This window comes from Bombus pyrosoma, linkage group LG12 (genome assembly GCF_014825855.1).
Source record: "Bombus pyrosoma isolate SC7728 linkage group LG12, ASM1482585v1, whole genome shotgun sequence".
NCBI classification, from domain to species: domain Eukaryota; kingdom Metazoa; phylum Arthropoda; class Insecta; order Hymenoptera; family Apidae; genus Bombus; species Bombus pyrosoma.
Genome location: NC_057781.1, coordinates 7,301,363 through 7,322,438, shown reverse-complemented (window position 1 = coordinate 7,322,438; position 21,076 = coordinate 7,301,363). Strand labels below are relative to the sequence as shown.

The following is a 21,076-nucleotide window of genomic DNA, read 5'->3' as shown; positions in this document are numbered from 1 at the left end:
ACGAAAAGAAGATATTTTACCGAGTATGATAATGATATCGTAATTTAATGAATAATTTAGTATATATATATCAATAAGATAGTTATATATTTTTATAAATGCATATTAATTATTAAAAAACATTGATTAACTATATCATGAATTTATGAAAGTACTATAAGAAACGTAGAAAACAGAAATATGACTTTATTTTTCTTAAAATAAAACAGAGTTCTTATTGCTGCATTATATCAATGTTAAGAGAGATAAATTTCAAATAAACTTAACAAAATAAAATAGGACTGTTAATATAATCTTTTTTTATTTGATTTTTGGATCACTTTTTAAGGCCCCGGACTTCGTCATTATCACCACAGAATATATGTAATATTATAATCATATATGTATCTTGAATTTGGTGTTATATTTAAAATCTACTTAGACTGAGAGAACTATTTTTCTTTCCAATCATAATAAAATTTATGTTCAATTAAACGACTTTCCTTAAAAAGCAAATAAAATAATCAAAAACCATAATTGTCTCTTCTTATTATTCTATACCTATGTTTGAATTCATAAAACAAAAGGGATCCTTAAACAATTTTTTTTTCATTGTCTTTAATTTTGTAACAATGTAGAATATCATTTGAGTAATAATGCAGCTGATAATTCTTGTTATCCCGTTTTTTTCTAGATGTAAACTTTCCACTATTTTTTTATCAATAAAATGCTTCAAAGACAACAAAATAAGCTACAGAATTATTGTTTTAAACAATAGTGATCATTTATAAGCAAACAATTTCATATAAACGTATGAATAAATCCTAATTTTTATATACGATCTTAATTGCACATTCATAATAACAGATTACATGTAATCAATATTGCTAATTAAAAATACTCATATGTTACATCAAAGGGAATACAGCAAAATTCGCAAGAAACTGAAGTGTCCCAGTTTATAGTAATTGCTCATCTTATCCTATTCTTTTTATTTTTGTCACTTTTCTTTATATTTTTTATTTTTTTCTGTTTTTAATAATTTTTTTAATATACTGCTATCTTATTCTATTACACATACTTTCGGAAATCTTACAGCAACATTGTTCTGTCTGAAATTAATCGGCAGTTGAGTATATTTAGTTTACAGTGAATATATGTTCATCATTCGGTAATTACAATTATTAGAAATAATATGACTCCTCTGTAGCATTATTATAAATCACCTATGGCAAGGAGCGGCTCAAGTTTTCTCAATATACTTATATATATATATAAAATATATATATATATATATATATATATAAGTTAAAACTACATATATATGTATATATATAGTTTTCTTCCTTTTCTTTTTATTAAAATTATCAAATAATTAAAACAAAAGTTTTATAAACAAATACATTAATAAGAAAGACACGCACTTAATAGAATGAATTAATAAATGTAATAAATAAAATTCAACGACACCAGTGACTCCTTAAACAGTATATCAATGGGCCCAATTAAAAAATATGAAAATGTAAATTTATATTTCTGATCAATTACACTTCTTGCTGTGTCAAATCACGATATACGATCGTCAAAAGTTGGTGTCTCTATGAATTCATTATTAAACTTCGCTTCCTAGTATACATATATTATTGCAAGTAATCACTCGACTTTATTAATATCCTAAAATTTAAAGGATTATATCCATCTACACTTTGAAATTTGCAATAATAGCAATAACAATAGTAATACTGGTAAATTATATGGCGCGGTAAGCAATTTTTTCATCCCGCTTACGTATCTATTACATGTATGTATATATAATATCTGTTTATATATATAGATATATATGTATGTATAATACATACATATATATGTACATATATTTGTGTGTATGTATATATATACTATATATATTTCTTCCTACCTAAACATATACTGCAATTTATTATCCGAAATCTACAACTTGATTATAATTTTTTTTCTGCGATACCAAGAGATTCAGTATGCACGCAGTATTCACTTGCACGATATTTTTTCTTTTTACAATTAATATTGTATTAAACTTTTGGTGAATTTCGATTATATTTGTAGATAATAATTATAACTATGCATGCTTAGAATAATTATTTATTTGAAATTTTTTCGGTTTTTTCCAAGTAAGTGTGCACATAAAAATTCCTAAACTTTTTTTTGTTATATACCATTTTATTTTTAGTGTTTTTGCAAGAAACCGAACTCCTTGCAAAGATATACCACTTATCATTTTATCGTTCTTACGTACTTTTCATTACATACATAGTACGAGTCTAAGAGAGAGAGAGAGAGAGAGAGAGACAGAGACAGAGACAGAGATTTTACTCAAATGCAGTAACGTTTAGAAACAATCAACTGAACTAATCTTATTAGTTAACATTATAAAATATGTAATTGTAATATATTCCAAGATATATCAGCACATATCATAGTCTTAATAATAATAGTTAATATAACAACGGTTCGATATTCACTGAAGAGCATGGGACACACAACATGTTTAATAAATAAAATGTTTATATTATTTTAATAGTAAAGGTGTGTATGCGTTTGAAAATAATAAGTAAAATTATCGACATTGTATCGCAGAAATTGAATTATAAGTTTAGTAAACGAACTTATAATGTAATCATATATTCATAAATGAAATTCTTTAATTACAGCCGATTTAAAATCTAAAAAACTGTTGAAAAACAACAAAACATTACGAAATTACGTCTTGTATTTTAACATTTACCTATAAGTTCGCTGTCATAAAAGTTTCTCTAAGCTAAAAATCATAAATTTATTTTGTGACCCTTATATAAAGTTATTTCGGTACAAAATAAAAAGTTTCAAACGTAAGTTAATTATACGTTAACAGGTACTTAAACTGCGACGTAATAATAATAATTAATAACATTAGCGATGTACCGTTAAGGAGAAATTTTCATTAGTCCACACTATGAACGGCAAGTTATTTGCCGTTTTTAAAAATGCTCCAAGACTTTTGCGACAGATCACAATGATTATAATATCACGCATAAAAATAATTCTAAAATCAATAAAAGTCATTGTGGATAAAACAAATTCAACTGAAAAAGAGAGGTACAAAATAGATAGTGCTGCAAGTATATAGAAATTCAAGACCCTGTCCGTATTCCTTTATAAGCAAGACAAGCGAATCTAAGCGAAAGCTTTAATTCGAAATCAGATGCCTCCAAGGGGGTGGATCGGGGGGTGGAGGCAAAGGGACTGGTTACGGTCGGCAATGACCTCTTTTTCTACCACCTTCGTTGCCATCCTCCTCTTCGCCACCCCTTCTTACTTCAGTGTATCGTTCACCCTTCACACTTACGATCTTATTATCTAAGTAACGTACTAATTTTTTTGGTTCTGTTTTCGGTGCGACTGGACGATGCTCGCGTGAGTCGTCGTCTCTATCAACATAACTATACCGTGCAATGATACGTGATTTCAATTCCTCGTCGTTCACTCTGGCCTTGTTACGACCGTTTGGCTGTAGAAGATAATTACGCTATTTTATATCGTTTAACTCATAATTGATTCATTACTATGAAAATGCACGTACATGTGTATATACATGTATAAATTTAATAACATTTTAAATTAATAGTATAAGTTTCAAATATCATAGAAAAAATAAATTATATAATATATTTTATAAAAAGTGCATATATGTAAAAATAGATACTTACTGTTAGAAAAGTAAGATTACTAACAATACTTTGCCCTGCTTCTTGCCTATGAAGTGCAAGTTGTGCTGCCTTTGCTATATCACCACCAGCAACTGCTAAGCAATGTCTGGCTTCTGCTGGACTTGCAGCTGGGAACATTTCTTGTAAAAGTGCTACTTGATGCCAAGACGATTCCTGATAAATAAGACATTCATGGTTTAAAATAACTAATAGTTACTTCAAAAACAAAGTAGAAGGAACTTACTTCTGAAAAATATTCTCCACTAGAATCACTTCCAGCATCACTAGTTTCTGAGAGATGATGAACTCTCATTCTCTGTGTACCAGGAGGTAACAGAGCTGTTAAGCTAATATGACTCAAGGGATCTTGAGGTTGGCAATTTTCATTTCCTTTGCTTTCTTGCCGTAGTTTACTTTCAACATCTAATAACCACTTGGATACTGCTTCTTTTTCAATAGTAGAAAACTCAGGAAGACAAGCAGAAACCATTTCACATAATCCATCAACGTCCAAGTCTTCCTCAAGTGCACTTTCTTCTACCATGCTCACCACATAACTCAGGACAATGTCATCTATTAAGCTGGAAGGGATATCTTTATAAAGTACAAAAACACATTAAATACAGTTATTATATAAGTTCCATATATACATTTGCTGAATTATAAATAAGTTCCATCACTTTTTCTTTCTTGTTTTTACCTTAATTGGGCAGTTGGAACTTCTTTCCTCACAAAACTAAATAAAGACTTTTTGACCAACTCTTCCTTTTCATCCATTGTACGATTCATCCTAAAAAATTAATAACTAATTCAAGTAAAAGTCATCCATCACTGAAAGATTTCTATATATTTAATTTGATATTTATAAATTCTAAACTATGTTTCAGTAAAATTTATATTCTTTAAAGTAATCAGTTTATTAATAAAAATTAATATTATACAACCTTATTAGAATAATATTTATATTCAACAATATTTCTAAAACAATTTAACAAGTGTCCTTACAAAAAGTCAATGATGACATATAATGTTATTATTGTTAGAAAAAATTATATTAAGGTTATATTTATTACAAAACATTTACACTGTAAAGGAAAAGCATTTTAAAAATACATAAGTCTAACTCTTTTACCAGTTTACATAGGAAATAATTACAACAAACTATTAAATATTAATTCACGAATTCTACATTTGCAACATGAACTTTATAAACCAAATTGACTTTATTACACAGTACATTAACCGCGTTGAATTTATGCTTAACGTTAAATTTAATTCGCATAGAAATTTCATTTGAGAAATTTCGTTTTCGAAAGCTACTGGTTGTCCAGCTACTGTTAACTTTCCAGTTAGGTTAAGAGAAATAAGGCAAAACCAATTACAGGTAGTCCAAAACAGGATTGTATTCAAGAACTGACTTTTCTCGAATGTCTTTATCTCGTGAAAGACATGAGAATAAAGTCATTTTTCGTGGTGCATGAGAAAACAGAAAATGAATAAGTATCATGAAGAAAAATGAGAAAGGGAGGAGAAGAAATTGACAGAAAGGTAGTAGCAGCGCCGGTCACATCCAGCTTTTAGCATTACCGTTCATCTGCGATGAACGAACAATTTCGTAAGATAACATTGATATATTTCATCATGAAAATAGGCGCGAATACGAACCTGATCTTATTCACTTGCTCCAAGTCCTCGGATCGTACTTAAGGTTGAAAACTGATAAAAATTTCGTATACAAACAATGTTGCTCGATTTGACAGTCCGGTGGGACGGGTAGAGATAACGTGGCGCCATCACAATCCGCGACCCACTTCGGGATCAAATCAGCAATCTCAGTGTTGTAATTTTAATATTAAAACAACTCAAAATAGAAACAGTTATTCTATAAAATGAAATAATTTTCTACTCGAAATATCGTTTACGATGAATGAAAAAAATAAATATCACAAATTATATAGGATTAGCATAAACACAGAAATTCAATTTACATCGGAGCACTAATATCGATAATGTAACCCCCAAAACTTATTTGTTGCATGAATATTAATCTGTACCTGTTGTATGTATAATAGAACTGTCTTTAGAAATAGATAAGATGAGATGGATTATTTAGTAGATTCAATTATTCAAATGAAATTTATTTTATGAATCATTGATAACTTATAGTTCGAATACTGTTTGAATAAAACAAAAACTTGGGAATTGTGCTTTTTATTAATTGGGAGTATTGAACTTGAATGCTTGAAATTATATAATAACGTCTGTACGATTAATTATATTTATATTTTGAAACTTGACAATATTTTTAGCAATAAAATAAGAACAAGGAATTTTTCTATCTATTCAAAGAATGTAACATATTAATATATGTATAAAGATGCTAAACATAGAAGGAACTTGTATAGAATTACAGTTCCATTAATATTTAGTTAGAATACATAATAATCTTTTGAATTTTCCCAAATAATTGATAAAATGTTTTTCTTTTTTCAATTTTATTTATAATTCTTTATTTTAAAGAAAAGTAATTTGTCATAGAAAAATAGTAAAACTAGTAAATCTTTTAGAATAAAACATACTTAACGCATATTATTTCGCTATGTACTATTATAGCAGTTTATTTATAACACATAATTTCACATGTTATACAATGTACATATACTTTTCAATCATACATGGATCTTCACAACAAACGTAATTTTGCAGCTAGCTTCGATTTAATATATACTATATACGTAGAATGTTATTTTTACATAACGCTTACATACACGTATAATGCTAAAAAGATAATTCTTTTTTCGAAGTAAAATTTACGCAATGATCTTTAGGAACCTACGAGAAAAGGTTGAAATGTAATAAAAAGTATGATATATCGAGTTATCACTTTATTAATTTTGCAATTTTATTTAATAATAATGAATTTTTACGATTAACGCATGAATGTATTTGATTTTCATTGATGTATTAGTAAATTCAGACATCTTATTCCATATAATGCCTACGTACATATTTAAAAGGATATTATTAAAATAAACAAATTTCATACAATACAAATAACAAAAAATATTAACCCGTTGTACTGTTTATCATTATATTATACTGCGAACGACCATGAAAGTTAACAGGTACAACTTTTTTTTTAAGAAGCTATATCTCTTTTATGCTGTTAGCACATTTGTGATTAAAATAGGAATAGGTAATCTCCGAATGTTCATTAATGATTCAAAGTGATTTTCATCAGATTCAAATATCATTCGAATTTAAAATAATCGACCAATTTCTACTTGATTAATGAAATCGATCTACGATTTAAAAAAGTATAATATAAAAGTTTTTGTTCAACAAATAAATTAAAATTGTTTAACAACGTAGAAGTCATATATCGTATTCAAATTTCTAAAAACTATGCAAGAAAAGTAGTTATAGGTACTCTTGTAAATATGTGTAATTAATTAATAATGTTCACTTAAATATCTCTCTCATACTTTCTGGCATAGTTGTTTGTATAGAAATATCAGTTTCGAACAGTGAACTTGAAGAAAATACTCGAAAGGTATACGTAGCCGCTACGATTCATACAGTAAGTGATAAAAATAGTTTTACTTTTTATCGTTTACGTTCTATTTACAATGTCGATGAAATATATGTCATATTACTCTGAGAACAAACGGTAAAATCTCGATATATGTATAACTTCATGTTGCGTTCCGTCTGATTAAACAAATAAAGTTAAAATTGCATATATTGCATAATGATTTAATGCGACGATAGATCTCATAAAACACTATCACAAAAATAATATGTAGATATATGTATATATACATTATTCTCTCTTGCATTAATTTCGAAGAAAAGAGGAAACCATTGAAAACAATACTTGATTAACAAAACAAAAGTCTCGTGGCAATACTGGATAATTCCAAGAATTTGTTAAAAATCCGAAACGACAATCTTACTCCATTTCCATCAAACAAACCAAATACTGAATACAGAACATCTCACTAAACCGGCTTCTTTTCTTTTGAACATTCGACTCCGTCTCCTTCACCGATCTCGAGTTCAACAGAGCTATAGTCCTCCCTAGATTCTTCTTCTTTGCAATCTTTGTTCGAGGCTGTATCCGTTTCTTCGACTATGTCTTGTTCTTGTTCTAAAAAGTCCGTAGGTACAAATTCCATTTGATCCTCGCTATCGTTTATATCGGGTGGGTCGGATATCTCGCAGAAATGAATTTCTCTTTCGCCATCGGTAGCCTCGTTGCCACCTGGATCATCTTCCTCGTGTAAACTCATGAGTTTGTCAAAATTCGACGGAGTTGAACTGTCCTCGTTATTTTCGGAGAACATCTCCGTAGGACTGAGAGGAATATCTAGGGGTTCCAACTTAACCGTAGTAATCTGAGACGGTGTAGCAGGTCGTTGTAAGCGTATCTTTGTAAAGGGTTTTGGCTCGATCGGTTCCGAGTGTTGCCGTTTTTGCGCGCGTTTAGGACTAGAAGGCGTAGAAACTCCAGAAGTGGAAGGTTTCTCTTTGGTCTCTGAAGCGCCTCGAGGAACTTGTTGAGATACTACCGGTGGTTTCGATTGAGGAATAAGTAAAGGTGGCTTTGGATTCTGTAAAAAAATATGTGCTTTGTAAAAACTTGTATCAACGGAATTTTAGATCCATTAAACAATAAAAAAACATCGTTCACCCGTGAAGAAGGATTTGGACCGGCTAATCCTTTTACTTGTAAAGCCTCAGCTGCGTTCAACAATTGTGGCAGTTTATCGTGGGCGACGTTTACTTCTCCGCGGTACATGAATTTGACTAGTGCTTCTACCTCCCAAAATTTAAGATCCTTCATTAAAATGATCGGATGCTGACATGGGTTTTCGCGTAATAGATCCGCGAGATAATCGCTGCATGCTGACAGTATCATTTTATGACATTTCAACGAGCGGCCTTCGCAGGCCAGGGTGACATCGACGAACTGTTCAGAATCCAATAAAGATGGGAAACTATTCTGCATGTTGCTGTGATAACTGTTCCATCTTAAACAAACCTGAAGAACAAAGACATTAAATATTTAAGTTATTGCTATAGAAACTGATACATAATAATGTCACTACCTCTGTAGGCTGTTGGTGTACGATATTATGAGGCACTCCCTGATTTATCTGTCGGGGTGGCATTTTAATGGTTGTAGGTGCAACCTGCTTTACTTTTAAGGGTATTGTTTTTAACACAAGAGTCTTTGGTTGTCGTTGCTGCTGTTGCTGTTGTTGCTGTGATATAGGTGCTGGTGCAATATTTCTAATATGAGATCTTACCAAGGACTGCGCTGCTATTCTTATAGTCTTGCCAGTTGAATTGGTCTGAGGTGATTGTAGTACTGTGAAAAACAACTATTATTACTTTCAGTTCATGAATATAACTACTACAGCTTATGAAGATACAAATAATCCATGTCCATTCATGTTCATTAAAATGATTCTCCAGAAAATATCAACAAGATACATTAAAAATGCATATATTCCCCAGATTGTTCACTACCCAAGTAATAAAAAGTCCCCTGATTACAGAGATCCCAATATTATTCATATAATAAATATGAAACATATTTTGAATCTTATTTTATATAAACTCATACACACTATATCAATAACCATTAACAGCTTCGATACAATTATCAAATTACATGCTATCACTCTCTTAGTATGGAAGTACTAGCAAATGATCGAATCATTCAGAAACCACTGTGATCAATTTCATATATGGAAAAGTAGAGAAAAGTGAGTATTACAAGCATTATTTCTCTGAATTCATCTTCAAATTTAGGATTGTTTACATCATCTTACTGCAATATAACTGGCTCAGTCAACAATGCACTACTGATTCTGAATACTTGTACTGTTAGATGCTTATAACTTGTTCCTTATTGTAAGTGAATTACTGGTCATACTGATGAATTACCGAGATGAATAGAGCTGGAATTAATAGTCGGACCAAATTATGATATTAAGTATATAAGTATTATGTGCATTCTCATAAATGTATAAACATCCACAATATAATCATCAGTTCGGCTTCTGAAAGGTTCGACCAACAACTATTACCGTGATAGCGAGTGCCAATGAGTCTGCCACCGTGATGTACCCTGAGATGTCGATGAAGGTTCGTTGTACCACACTGTCGTGGATTTGCCCCGCCTCTAACCACCACTGCCCCACAGATTCGACACAATGCACGTAGAGGATCGTTAGCACACAGATCAAAATGTGCCCAAACCGCGCTTGGGTTCGTCATAGAACGTAGACTACGTGCATGAGACCGAACACGATGTGCTGCACCTGCGTGCCTATTGCTGGACGACGAGGGCGATAGAGACGGCATCTCGACTGCCTCCAGGTAGGAATCCTCCTCGTCCTCGGGTTCCTGCTTCATGGCGACGTCCTCGAGCCGGGTGCCCTCCACGATATCCGCGTTGGAAGACGTGATGACCTTCGCGTGGCAATTTCGGTCACGTTGACGCTCCTGCAGGAGACGGCGGGTAGTCAGCTTCACGGTGTCCTTGCAGGCCACCAGTACAAGCCGACCCACCGTCGTAGCCGTCGTGCTCGTATTTGACTCGCTGTTTTGTCGATCGCCAATTCCACGCTGATCGTATTTTCGTTCCAATGGTGTGTTTTCTCTGTGGGACGAAAACGCGATACAGTACTGCCGCGTTAACCCACTAAGAGCCAACGTTGCGTTAATGCATCATTTATGCAATTTTTATTTCAATCAATTTATATTTTGGTTTTATTATATATTGGGGTTGGGGGTATTAAATTTTGGTTTTTAACATTGTGAATATGAAGAAAGAATTTCAAGGGTTTGCTTAGTATTTTTTTCAGTGCTGTTTTGTCCACATGTATTCTACGAGTTTATGAAATTTAAAGAAACTGAAATATTTGTATCGTTATGAGTTATGATAAATCATGGTTCGATACTTAAACAGGTATTGTGGCTATGAAAAAAGAATTCTGTGAAATCCATGGTACTACAATATCAGAAAGGAAACTTGTTTTATTAACAAATTTTGAATCTCCCTTCTTAGTTTGGATAATGAAAAAAAAAGATGCTAGGTAAAACATTTTTTGACTAAAGAGGACAGGGTAATGCTCCACTAACTGACCACGGATCGGAACCTTATTTCTAGGAGATACGTTTCTTCTCCATTAAATGTGAATAAAATAGAATACCTGACACATTCGTTTATTTTACATAAGTACGTAACGCTAGAAGCTCAATGAAATTATAATAGTTTCGCGAAATGATGAAGATAGCGACGGTCAGTTCATGTAGCAAAATGGTGATTAATTAATGCAGAACTACTAACATGGATATATATGTAAAATGAATAAATGTGTCAGATACTCATCTTTCATTCTCACTTAACCCATTAAGGACCAAACTATGAAATATAGCGTAAAAAAATAAATAATATACAACACTAAAAAATGCACAAATTTGAAAATCTGGAGATCTGAACATTTGAAGATCTAAAAATCTGAAAAGTTGAAAAGTTGTTGAAAATAAGAACTTTAAAATATGTATGTCGTATTAACGCAATATTAACTCTTAATAGGTTAATGGAGAAGATATTTGGGATTTCCTAGATCTCTACCTCTTTGAATAATTGGCCAAATAAGGTTCCCATCTCTGGCTGGTTAAAGAAGTATAGCTGTACTCTATACTCTACACAAGACCTAAGACAACATAAAGAAACGACATTTTCCCGCGTTAATTCACAAATCGATTACTCGCAACAACATCTTGGCATTGGCGTCCTAATCATACTTTTTCTTTTACTTCATAGACGAACGAGAAGTTGAAAAATAAAAAAGGAAACATGTATGGCATTATATTGTAGATTAATTTAAATTATATCAATACCATGAATATGCAATTCGGTAGATCCGAAATGATGAATCAAGCCTTAGAGTTAATCACTACTATGCTCCTGTTACTACACATATGTTATATTACACTCGTAAATACAATTCATATGAGAATAAAAAGAAAGATATTCAGTCCACTTCTTTACTGAAAAAGTAAAAATTTGCACATTCATGATTTTGACAGAAAGAAAATGATGTGATGGTGAGTAGTGAGTATATCTCGGTTGTAAGTGAATCTATGATGATGTTCGTTGATTTACCACGTTTGGTTAGTCGAGAATTATCATATCATGTAACCTATTTCAAACATCGAGTAGGATGAGAAATTAGATCGTAGGATCGTTATCCAATAAACAGATGATGTTGAATTCTGATTTCTGACTGTGTAGAACAATTTTATAAGAGAATAAGAATAAATAGATGAAAAAAATATTTTCCTTTATTAAACTCTATCCAAAATAATGTATTTTTTATATCATGTTAAAAGACCCTATAAATAATAAAATACTCCTGATCTACCAATATAAATACCATAATTAAATTTGAAAGTATTAACAAATATAAGTAAATACATTTCACAATCCTAAATACTAATACAATAACAATAACACACAAGATGCTAAATTCATAAAGAGAATAAATATTGAAATACTATAATATATGATATAAATTTTTCGGTATGGTGAGATACTGCAAAAAAGCGCTAACGATAATCATACTAAGTAGATAAAGTATACATGTATATAGCGCGTTCACGCACTATCCTTCTCGTCTCTGAATGCCTCTCTATTACTCCCACTCCTTTTAGCACACCGTATCATCACTCAGTAGACGACACACGGATAATACGTATTAACGATTTATCCGATGAGAACGTGCGATAGTATACCACACGTATATTACGCAGGCCAGATCGATATTGCATTGCAACGTGTTAGTTGACACAAACTACCAAAAAAAAAGTAAGAAAAAAGAAAGAAGAGAGAAAAAGCTTAATTCCCATAAATTTACACGTACGTATGATCGAAAACGATCTAAAAACATCTACGGAAGTTCTACTCCATCTGCGAAGTTCCTTTCTTTCTTCTCTTCTTCTCTCTCTTTCCTACTTCAATATCTTCCCCTCCCTCTCCCCACTATCAAACCACGTTTCCCGTCTCACACGCTATGTTCCCTCGATCCTTCTCTCTTCTTTATTTTCTCTCTCTCTCTCTCTCTCTCTTTCTCTCCCTCTCTCGCTCCTTCTACCTTTTTCGCATTATCTTACTCGCTCTTTTGTTCTTACTCAGTTCTCCCTCTCCTTCTTGCCTCCCCGAAGAACTCTCTTGAGCGACTGGCTATAAAATGGCAACCGTTGCGGCCAAGCACGATATCGAGTAGCACACGCCGCTGCTACGTCGTTACGTTTACTCTACCTCTCTGTGCTTTTTTTCCTCTCTCTCTCTTTCTTTCTCTGTTTTCGTCCCTCTTTTTTTCTCTGTTGTTCGTTACGGTGTCACTTAGACTGAATCCAGTTCGTTGGTCGATTCGCGGCTACGAACCGGTTCGATTTTCGGTATTGTGCGCCGCGTCAGAGAACCGTTGTACCGACAACGACCACGCGACAATTTATCGACCCTCGTACGATATTCCCAGGAGTGATATTCTAAACTACACAAATGAATTGCTCGATTTCTCGTCCAAAATTCTCCCCTCTCTCTCCCTCCCTCCCTCTCTCTCTCTCTCTCTCTCTCTCTCTCGATACTTCTCTGCTCGATCAGATTCTTACCAAAGATCAACACTGGTTTCCTATCGCGTTATTCTCGGCGTGTCTAATCTCGCTGGCCCGTGTAAACGTCTGACGATTAAACCGGTATTGGGATACGATCGTCCGTGAACGACGACACAAGGAAATAATCGCCCAAAAATCTGCTTCTCTCTTTCTCGTTCCTTCTCTTTCGTGGTATACGTCGAAGACGTACAAGTATATATGTGTATATATATATATATATATCTACTTGTCGCGAATAAGAAAAATTGTCGAATGTTAGAGAGTTGTGGCTCGTGTAGGGACGCGTTTGTATTTCTACTCGATCGACCAAGAATCGCTACTAAAATCCGTGCGAGTTTTTTTCACGACGCGTCTGGACGAGTAAGGCTCGCTACGAGAGCGGAACGATTTTCCCCGAAGCCGAACCCGGGAGTGACTAAAATCGAAATCGGTGGACGAACAGGGGCGCGTCAGGGCGCGCATGTGCGACGGCGCCGCCGGTCGTCGACGCATATTATCCGTACCGTGTTTCGTGTTGCTATCGTGTGCGCGTTCCCGGGTCTCTCTTCGCTAAGGAATTACTAACCGACCTGATCACGTTCGACTCACTCGAGCCTCGTCCGAGCGAATTCTCATCGATCGGGAGCCGCTTACCACAGCTCCCTTTTTCTCGCGCGCATCTTCAAGATGCCCGCCATCTTGGACACACTGTACACGCAAATTGAAATGCGTCTTTTGTCCATTGGGTCGCGTTCTTTACGCGGTAATTAACCCTCCGAGTACGGACTTTGAAATAGAGCTAGAAAGATATTGATAGTCACAATCTTCGATAATTATCGATTACTTTCGATAGTTTAAATTCCACGAATTTTTCTAACCAATGAAATCTATGGTAGAATTGGTAGTTAAGAATTGCAATGTCATCTGATAGTTAGATTTTGATTGACTTCTATTTTGAATATTTATGAATGAATATATGCTAATAAATATAAAACAAAAATATCGAAATTATCGATAATGACAAAACAACATCGATTGTTTTAGATAGCGAGGGTTATCGATAATAATCGATACGTCGCCGGTATTTCGCCATCTTCACCATGAGATCTACCACTCGAGCGAAAAATGGGAAATTATAAATAAATAAATAATATATAAATAAATAAGTAAAAAAAGCAGATAAATATTCCTTCGTGTTTTGTTCATATTTAGTTTTACTGCATCTGTTGTATAAAACTATTACATTATGTATAAAGCGAATATTGCAAATATAAATGAAAATAAAGTTAAATGCAAACAGAAATTTTTCTCCTCTTATTTGTTAACTCGTCATTTTATGACTAACATAAATAGTTTCTGAAACTTCATGCGTTATTACTTTAGATTCGGCAGATCTCCAATGATCTGGCTATAGAAATGCAAGGATTGAGAGCATATTCACACTGATGGTTTTCAAGCGATTACTTTACCGCTACTGTGTTTCATTTTAAATTGCGAGCGGTTTTATTTGTCTGATTTCATTTATTGTATTAAAAAATGGTGAGAAGATCTTATTACCATTATTATTTGCATAATGATAAAATGTTTATTAAAAAGAAAACAAATTACTCTATAAATTAGTGTAATATGACATTTATCACACAATATATTCTCCTATAGTATTTATTAGTAACTAATTTTCATGAACATTTTGAATTTTATGTTATACAAAAGACCGCCTGTATGTGTGAGTAAGTGTACGTAAGTATATATAAAATAACTGTTGGCTATCAATCGCGCGATAATACTCCCGCCTGATTTTAGACGAACGATCGCTAACAATAATCTGTTTTTGAATATGTGGGATACTGCGGATTTATATACAGCGATTACGCTGGGCATTAACATTAACTCCACAGAATGAATTCATGTATTTTCCACGTAATTATTAGTCCTGACTGATTGAAAGATTCAATTCATCATAGTTGTAATGCTAGTATAAAATTATAGATCTAAAATTATATATTGTATAAATTCCCAAACACGGAAATTTATGTATTGTTAGTCGTTTTAATTAAAATTAATATTTATACGATGATTTATATGCTAGATAATTGCTAGATAATTGAACATGAAGACTACATATATTCAGTCTTCTTCTTATAGTAGAATCATTTGTACATCTCATTGTAAATGTAATAAGAGTTACAGTGTTTAATTCGTTATAATTTTCCAATTCATTCGTAGTAATCTTAAATCGGTAGCTAGAAATATGAATCTCTGTTTTTAATTGTATTTAATCACTCTACTGATTTTTCTATTCCCTATTAATCTTCTGGAGAATCATTTAATGACTTTCATTAGTGTCTTAATTTAACACACAATAATTTATTAAATCACATATCAAAAAGAATTATCCATTCTACACAATAATATATAACATATAACAAACCATTTCCAATATTGGATTTCCAAGATTGGATTCTGATTATTAATAAAATATTAACAATTATAAAAGTTTTCAAAACACTTACTTTTCCTGGCTGTAGCTCGCGTCTTCGGTCTCCTACCTTTCTGTTCTGGTACATTATTCTCCTTGTGAAGCACTCGTGGTACGTTCATAGACTTGACAGTATTTCCTTCTACGTCTACGAAACACACGAAGTTTAAACGTGATATTATGCATTATGGAAATATCCCCTCAGATGTATTTTTGAAAATTCAGGCAACAATCGATAAACGAGCTAAATCATAATCAATGGAAAAGTTGGTGAACCTACTTGTTAACACGCTAGGTTTGCCAAGAGCCAAGTACCGTTTCCTGGCAACCTGAACGGCCGCGAAATCTGGCTTATGATTGTGCTCCATACGCACCCTTGGCTTCGTCCAACTCGTGGTAGTGATAAGACTACCTCTACAATGCATAGTTCTGCGAACACATCTCCATCGGATATTGTACGGTTGCTTCTTGTGCAATGTATACATGTAACCGTGGTGAATTAATTTTGGCCCGCCTTTATTCGATAGTACAACCTGCAGAGTTCGGAATCTTTAATTAGACGTTTCATGTTCTATAGTCATATGAAAGTACTATTAAATATAAAATTAAATATACTTAGATCTACTTAATTAATATGTGATTGCTACGATAAATACAGTCGTGTTCAAATATCTTTTGCAGTCATTGTATATATTATTATATGTATATTACTACGAAACAGTTATGTAAATATCCAGTTACATTTAATTTTTTGATTTTCACAATAGTGAAATAATAATTGTACCTTATACAAACAATTCTAATTATTTAAAAAACTTGATAATTAAATATTAAGTGATTCCTAAATTCTTTTATTTTATACTTCGGCTACGTTTGGATCATCATCGCTAGAATTTCCGGCAAGAACGGACGATGTGGAAGCTTCTTCCTTGATCTGCGTTTTGTTTACGTTGGACGCACTTTTCAGGCGTTGTGGCATCCTGCTCATTCTTTTTTTATTTTCCCCGGTGCTAAGTACTGTAAACTCTCAACGGCCTATTTTTCGTGACACTGACCTGAAAAGATAATTAGCATTACTAAAAAGAAATATTATTAGAAACATTTCTATATATGTATAAGTAATCTAATTTCAATTAAGTGCTGTATTTTAAACTGTATTTTGAGTACATATACTATTTTTCTTTTTAATATCAAACTTACATCTCATTAGTAATATTTATATATTATAAAAAGACAATTATTAATATATTAAAAAGTTCTATTGAATGATAAACAAAACTTATTAAGTTATCAAATTAATTTACTACTAATTCACATTTTATTTGAATGAAAGGTTTACTAAAAATCCTATTTATGACATATATACGCATATTAAACAAATTGCAATGAGCGATGAAACTAACTTTCATTTCATTTTATTCGCATAAAACATTAAATTTATCAAAAATTATGTTCTATCATGTACAGAATAAAGATAGCGACGCGTGCCAAGCTTCACTCCCAAATTCAGACGCGATTCTTCGATCTGAGGCTTGTACAGCCGTCGATCTCGAGCGATATACCGGCAAAACGATTTGCGCAATTGCATCTGTTAGCTCGGCTTCTATTACTGTGAAATCGCCTAAACGTCTCCATACCTATGCACGCGCCAAAAATAGTACGGAACAGAGAAATGAACAGAGAGTCTATAGAACATCGGAAATCGTGCGTGCTAGAAATTTCAGTCTGCCTCGTGTTCGTCCGCGGGCTGGCCATTCTTTTTTCAACCTCTGCCTTCCTTACTTCGTCTTTTTTACACTTCGCTTTCGATTACATTGTTTCGTTTGTCCAGATCTAAAATCGCATTCACGGCGAAGTGTGCGGAGAAATCGTCCGTCTCGAAATTAATTGGAACAAAAATCAAAATGTTCGTATTGTTTATTATTGAAGAAGTAAGATTATATCGAGTTCCTAGAGATGTAAATTTTTTGTTGTAGACTGCAATAATTGTAATAAATAAAAAGTTTGGAAATTGATTGTAAAAAATCAGAATTTTCGTATTGTTCATTTTATTATTGATTATTGAAAAATTAAAATTATTTGGAATATCTAAATCCGTAATAAATTAAATAAATTATTGAAAGAGCTTATCTTTGTAATAAATGATGAGTTCCATTCGAAAGAAGATAAATGTACACATTGCTTAGATTGTGTTTCTATCTCATATCACTGCGAATATTTAATTTGTCCATCTTGTCTCTTTTTTATCGAATATGTTTGCACATTTATTGCTTTTTTGCGATTTTCTAATATTAGTTTTGTCAACCTTTTTATGTAACTTTTTTTACTACACATTATTCCGTATTACTTCATGGAAAGCGTGGAAAAATACAAGATAAAAGTTGATACTCGTCACTTCATTGTACCAATATCAATATTGATGTCTGTACATATCACTGTTCAAAGATTTTATTTAGTTTGTTATGCAAAGTGTGAAAATTTGAGAGACATGTAAATTTATAATAAAAATCACATTAGTAATCAATGTAAAAAAATCCGTGCGTTATTGAACGTATCTCTGTTGCAATTTTTACTTTTCGTTTCTACCATCTTCGAACTATCACTTCCGGTAAACACGAAAGTAGGAAAATTCCGTAGAAGTGAAGGTCTAAGCTCCTTTTTCTCATTTTCCAGAAATATAATTCCAAAAGAGTATAATATATAATAATATAATAAGTTATAATAAAGGAAATATATTGACAACAGAAACTTAAACAAAATTACAAATTAAAAACAGCCGTGGCACAGTCTTTCTCAACATCAACGAACGCACGGTTGAATAATTAAGATGAAATTTTTATTTACCCAGTCATCGAAAAGAGCATCATTTTCTACATGAGTGAGAAGTATCAAAGTAGCAATAATACTCACGTGTTGTCGATGCGTAATTCTATCACAAAATTCGTAGGAACGTTCAAAGTACAGTTATGTATATGTACATTATACATACATAAATTGAGAAAGCAACGAGTATAGAGGAAAAGAAAAGGAACGGTAAGAACTTTATCGTTTATTCTATGAACCTAATCGCGATTCTAGATCTGAATCGAGATGAATCGATATTTAGGTAACGAACGTGATCACTTTTGCCGGACAGTCTGCCTTATAGCCGTTTTCGCGGAAACTACCGAATGGTCAACAAAAATGGCGAAACGCTAGTGATCGGATTTTGCGCAATAAACGCCACACTCTGGAGCAAGGAATATGGCACCGGACAAGCGCAATCAATGAACGGCACTATGGCACCCGTCTGTGGTTTATTCACGCGCCATCGTTTCACACTTTTACCATTTACGCACGGATGGCGTTTTCCACGAGATCGTTACTAAATTATCTCAGGTTTTGTCTGGCCACGATTAGCGATTAGGATTGAAGAGCAATAAGCGGTAAGCGGTAAGCGACAATCTTTTATCGCTCGTCGCTCAGCTGCTATATATGGCCTATTCCATATATGTAGATCTATAGGTTTAATTTAATTTCTGTGGCTCAATCGTCACTTGTTTTGTCGCCCTGTCGCTTATCGCTCACCGCTTGCCGCTTACCACACTTTTGTATAACAGTCTTTGATTTATTAACTCGTGTCGATGGGCGTCAATCTATGAAAAGATTGACAATAGCCATACGTTCATGCTTTGTTAAGATGACTATTCATTCATGTAGATTGTAGATATATATATATATATTTATACAGTATAACGCGTTTCAAGGCGACACAGTATAACTTTTAATTTTTCGTCTGTTTTCTGGCATTATATAGACTTATTAAGCGGCATCGATGGACTGAACATCGATCTATGGAAAAAACTGACAGTAGCGACGCTCTCGTATCTCTGCTAAAACAACTGTAGATACATATATATATACCAGTATATACATATATATATATATAGTATCTCAAGATATGTGGAGAATATTTGTAGGGTCAATTCTAGATATTGAGATAATGAAAAAAATTTCATTGCAAAAATTTAGTTTGAGGATTCTCGCAAACAATTTTATTTCACTCTAGAAATATACTCGTATGGTAACTTTTCTTGTTATCTTATGCTTCGTGTTTCTTACTCTGATAATAAGATTCACAAACTGAAATAAATGGCATAGGATCTGGATAGGATTCTGATTGTTAAATTAGAGTAGGAAACATGAACGGTGAGTAAAATAAGAAAGTTAAAAGTATAATTGTTAAGTCACAAGGAATATTTTTTAAATTACGAGAAGGATGGAAAACATATTTAATTTAAAAATCAAATAATTTGGAAACATAAGATCAATTGACGGTAAATGTGCTGATTTTTGTAAATTTGCTGGAAACGTGACTTATTGTATTTAAAAATATACAATAAAACTTCAAAACTAAAAACGAGGATTGTTTCAGCGTTTGAATAATAAAAGACACAACATAGGTTAAAATGCATAATAACTTAATTAAAAAAAAAGGCAGCTATACACACTGAGCAATTGACAGCATTTTAAACAATTATTTGTCTGTATTATTAAAGTGAACTTTCAAAATTACTTATTTTACATAAGGATTTCAAAGTCAATTTTCTGGAAAAGAAAATCTCATATAAAATAATTCTATTCTATTTTTTCGACTTATTTTTTCATGTAGAATCATTCACTTCCTATAATTGTATCATAATTATTAATGTACACAGAACAACCTATATATATACATATATGTGTATATCGTGAATTCATCGTGATTATCGATTCTGTAGTAGCATAAAAATATTTGTTTTTCATGGTAGAGTTGTAATGTATTGGTCATGGAAATCAATACGCATGATAAAACATTCTGGATTGATAATATTGGGAACATCCGTATCATCGTAGATAAAAGCCTGTAACTGTCCGCAATGATCACTTGTATAGCACAGGAATATACATATGATGTCAAGATTCATTGTGTTCTGAATCCATAATAATCTTTAAAAAAGCCCAAAAAGGAGATAGATTTTTATTTATCCTATACATAATAAAATCTCCCAAATATTTAGTTGTATGTGCTCTTAATATGTTGTATTGCATGTTTAAAAAATACAATGTATAGTGCTATAAAATATTGAACAAAATTTATGTTGGAAGCTGAAGTATGAAATATTATAAAACAAAGCTCTTTTTTTGGTATAATTTCATTTACTACATTTCAACACTCCAAACGTACCATACCATCTTT

At 32.4% G+C, this 21,076-nt stretch overlaps 2 protein-coding genes and 1 long non-coding RNA gene across 13 annotated transcripts; 1 reads left to right on the top strand and 2 right to left on the bottom strand.

Annotated features, from left to right (window-relative positions):
* Positions 1 to 1,622: 1,622 nt before the first annotated feature.
* On the bottom strand, positions 1,623 to 5,523 carry LOC122573333 (CUE domain-containing protein 2-A). Of its 2 annotated transcripts, none has more exons than XM_043739525.1 (5): positions 5,370 to 5,523; positions 4,405 to 4,494; positions 3,949 to 4,285; positions 3,705 to 3,878; positions 1,623 to 3,505 (listed from the first exon to the last, which is right to left on the bottom strand). In XM_043739525.1, the coding sequence occupies exons 2-5, from the start codon at positions 4,491 to 4,493 to the stop codon at positions 3,245 to 3,247; spliced, it is 861 nt and encodes a 286-aa protein (XP_043595460.1). In that variant the 5' UTR covers position 4,494; positions 5,370 to 5,523; the 3' UTR covers positions 1,623 to 3,244. The 2 variants fall into 2 exon arrangements, with proteins under 2 accessions (XP_043595460.1, XP_043595459.1); XM_043739524.1 differs by lacking the exon at positions 5,370 to 5,523 and adding an exon at positions 5,087 to 5,222.
* Positions 5,524 to 6,576: 1,053 nt separating this feature from the next.
* On the bottom strand, positions 6,577 to 20,373 carry LOC122573395 (protein tramtrack, beta isoform-like). 10 transcript variants are annotated; one of them, XM_043739691.1, is made up of 8 exons: positions 18,769 to 18,972; positions 17,262 to 18,204; positions 16,721 to 16,913; positions 16,139 to 16,391; positions 15,893 to 16,006; positions 8,816 to 9,078; positions 8,398 to 8,748; positions 6,577 to 8,317 (listed from the first exon to the last, which is right to left on the bottom strand). In XM_043739691.1, the coding sequence occupies exons 3-8, from the start codon at positions 16,844 to 16,846 to the stop codon at positions 7,706 to 7,708; spliced, it is 1,719 nt and encodes a 572-aa protein (XP_043595626.1). In that variant the 5' UTR covers positions 16,847 to 16,913; positions 17,262 to 18,204; positions 18,769 to 18,972; the 3' UTR covers positions 6,577 to 7,705. The 10 variants fall into 10 exon arrangements, with proteins under 10 accessions (XP_043595626.1, XP_043595627.1, XP_043595628.1 ...); XM_043739692.1 differs by lacking the exons at positions 17,262 to 18,204; positions 18,769 to 18,972 and adding an exon at positions 19,440 to 20,373; XM_043739693.1 differs by lacking the exons at positions 17,262 to 18,204; positions 18,769 to 18,972 and adding an exon at positions 19,186 to 19,432.
* LOC122573397 lies at positions 11,444 to 14,680 on the top strand. Its single transcript, XR_006318733.1, has 2 exons — positions 11,444 to 12,642; positions 14,424 to 14,680. It is a non-coding gene; the product is annotated as an uncharacterized LOC122573397 (long non-coding RNA).
* Positions 20,374 to 21,076: the final 703 nt, after the last annotated feature.

What these genes read in the sequence shown, in the direction of transcription:
- LOC122573395 (XM_043739692.1), bottom strand. Translation starts at nt 16,846, where the DNA reads ATGAGCAGGATGCCACAACGCCTGAAAAGTGCGTCCAACGTAAACAAA. An exon ending in ATGATCCAAACGTAGCCGAA is followed by an intron (nt 16,392 to 16,720) that starts GTATAAAATAAA and finishes CGAACTCTGCAG; the next exon opens with GTTGTACTATCGAATAAAGG. An exon ending in TACACCAACAGCCTACAGAG is followed by an intron (nt 8,749 to 8,815) that starts GTAGTGACATTA and finishes TTTGTTCTTCAG; the next exon opens with GTTTGTTTAAGATGGAACAG.
- LOC122573333 (XM_043739524.1), bottom strand. Translation starts at nt 5,211, where the DNA reads ATGATACTTATTCATTTTCTGTTTTCTCATGCACCACGAAAAATGACT. An exon ending in AATCCTGTTTTGGACTACCT is followed by an intron (nt 4,495 to 5,086) that starts GTAATTGGTTTT and finishes TTAATTTTTTAG; the next exon opens with GATGAATCGTACAATGGATG. An exon ending in GTAATCTTACTTTTCTAACA is followed by an intron (nt 3,506 to 3,704) that starts GTAAGTATCTAT and finishes TATCTTCTACAG; the next exon opens with CCAAACGGTCGTAACAAGGC.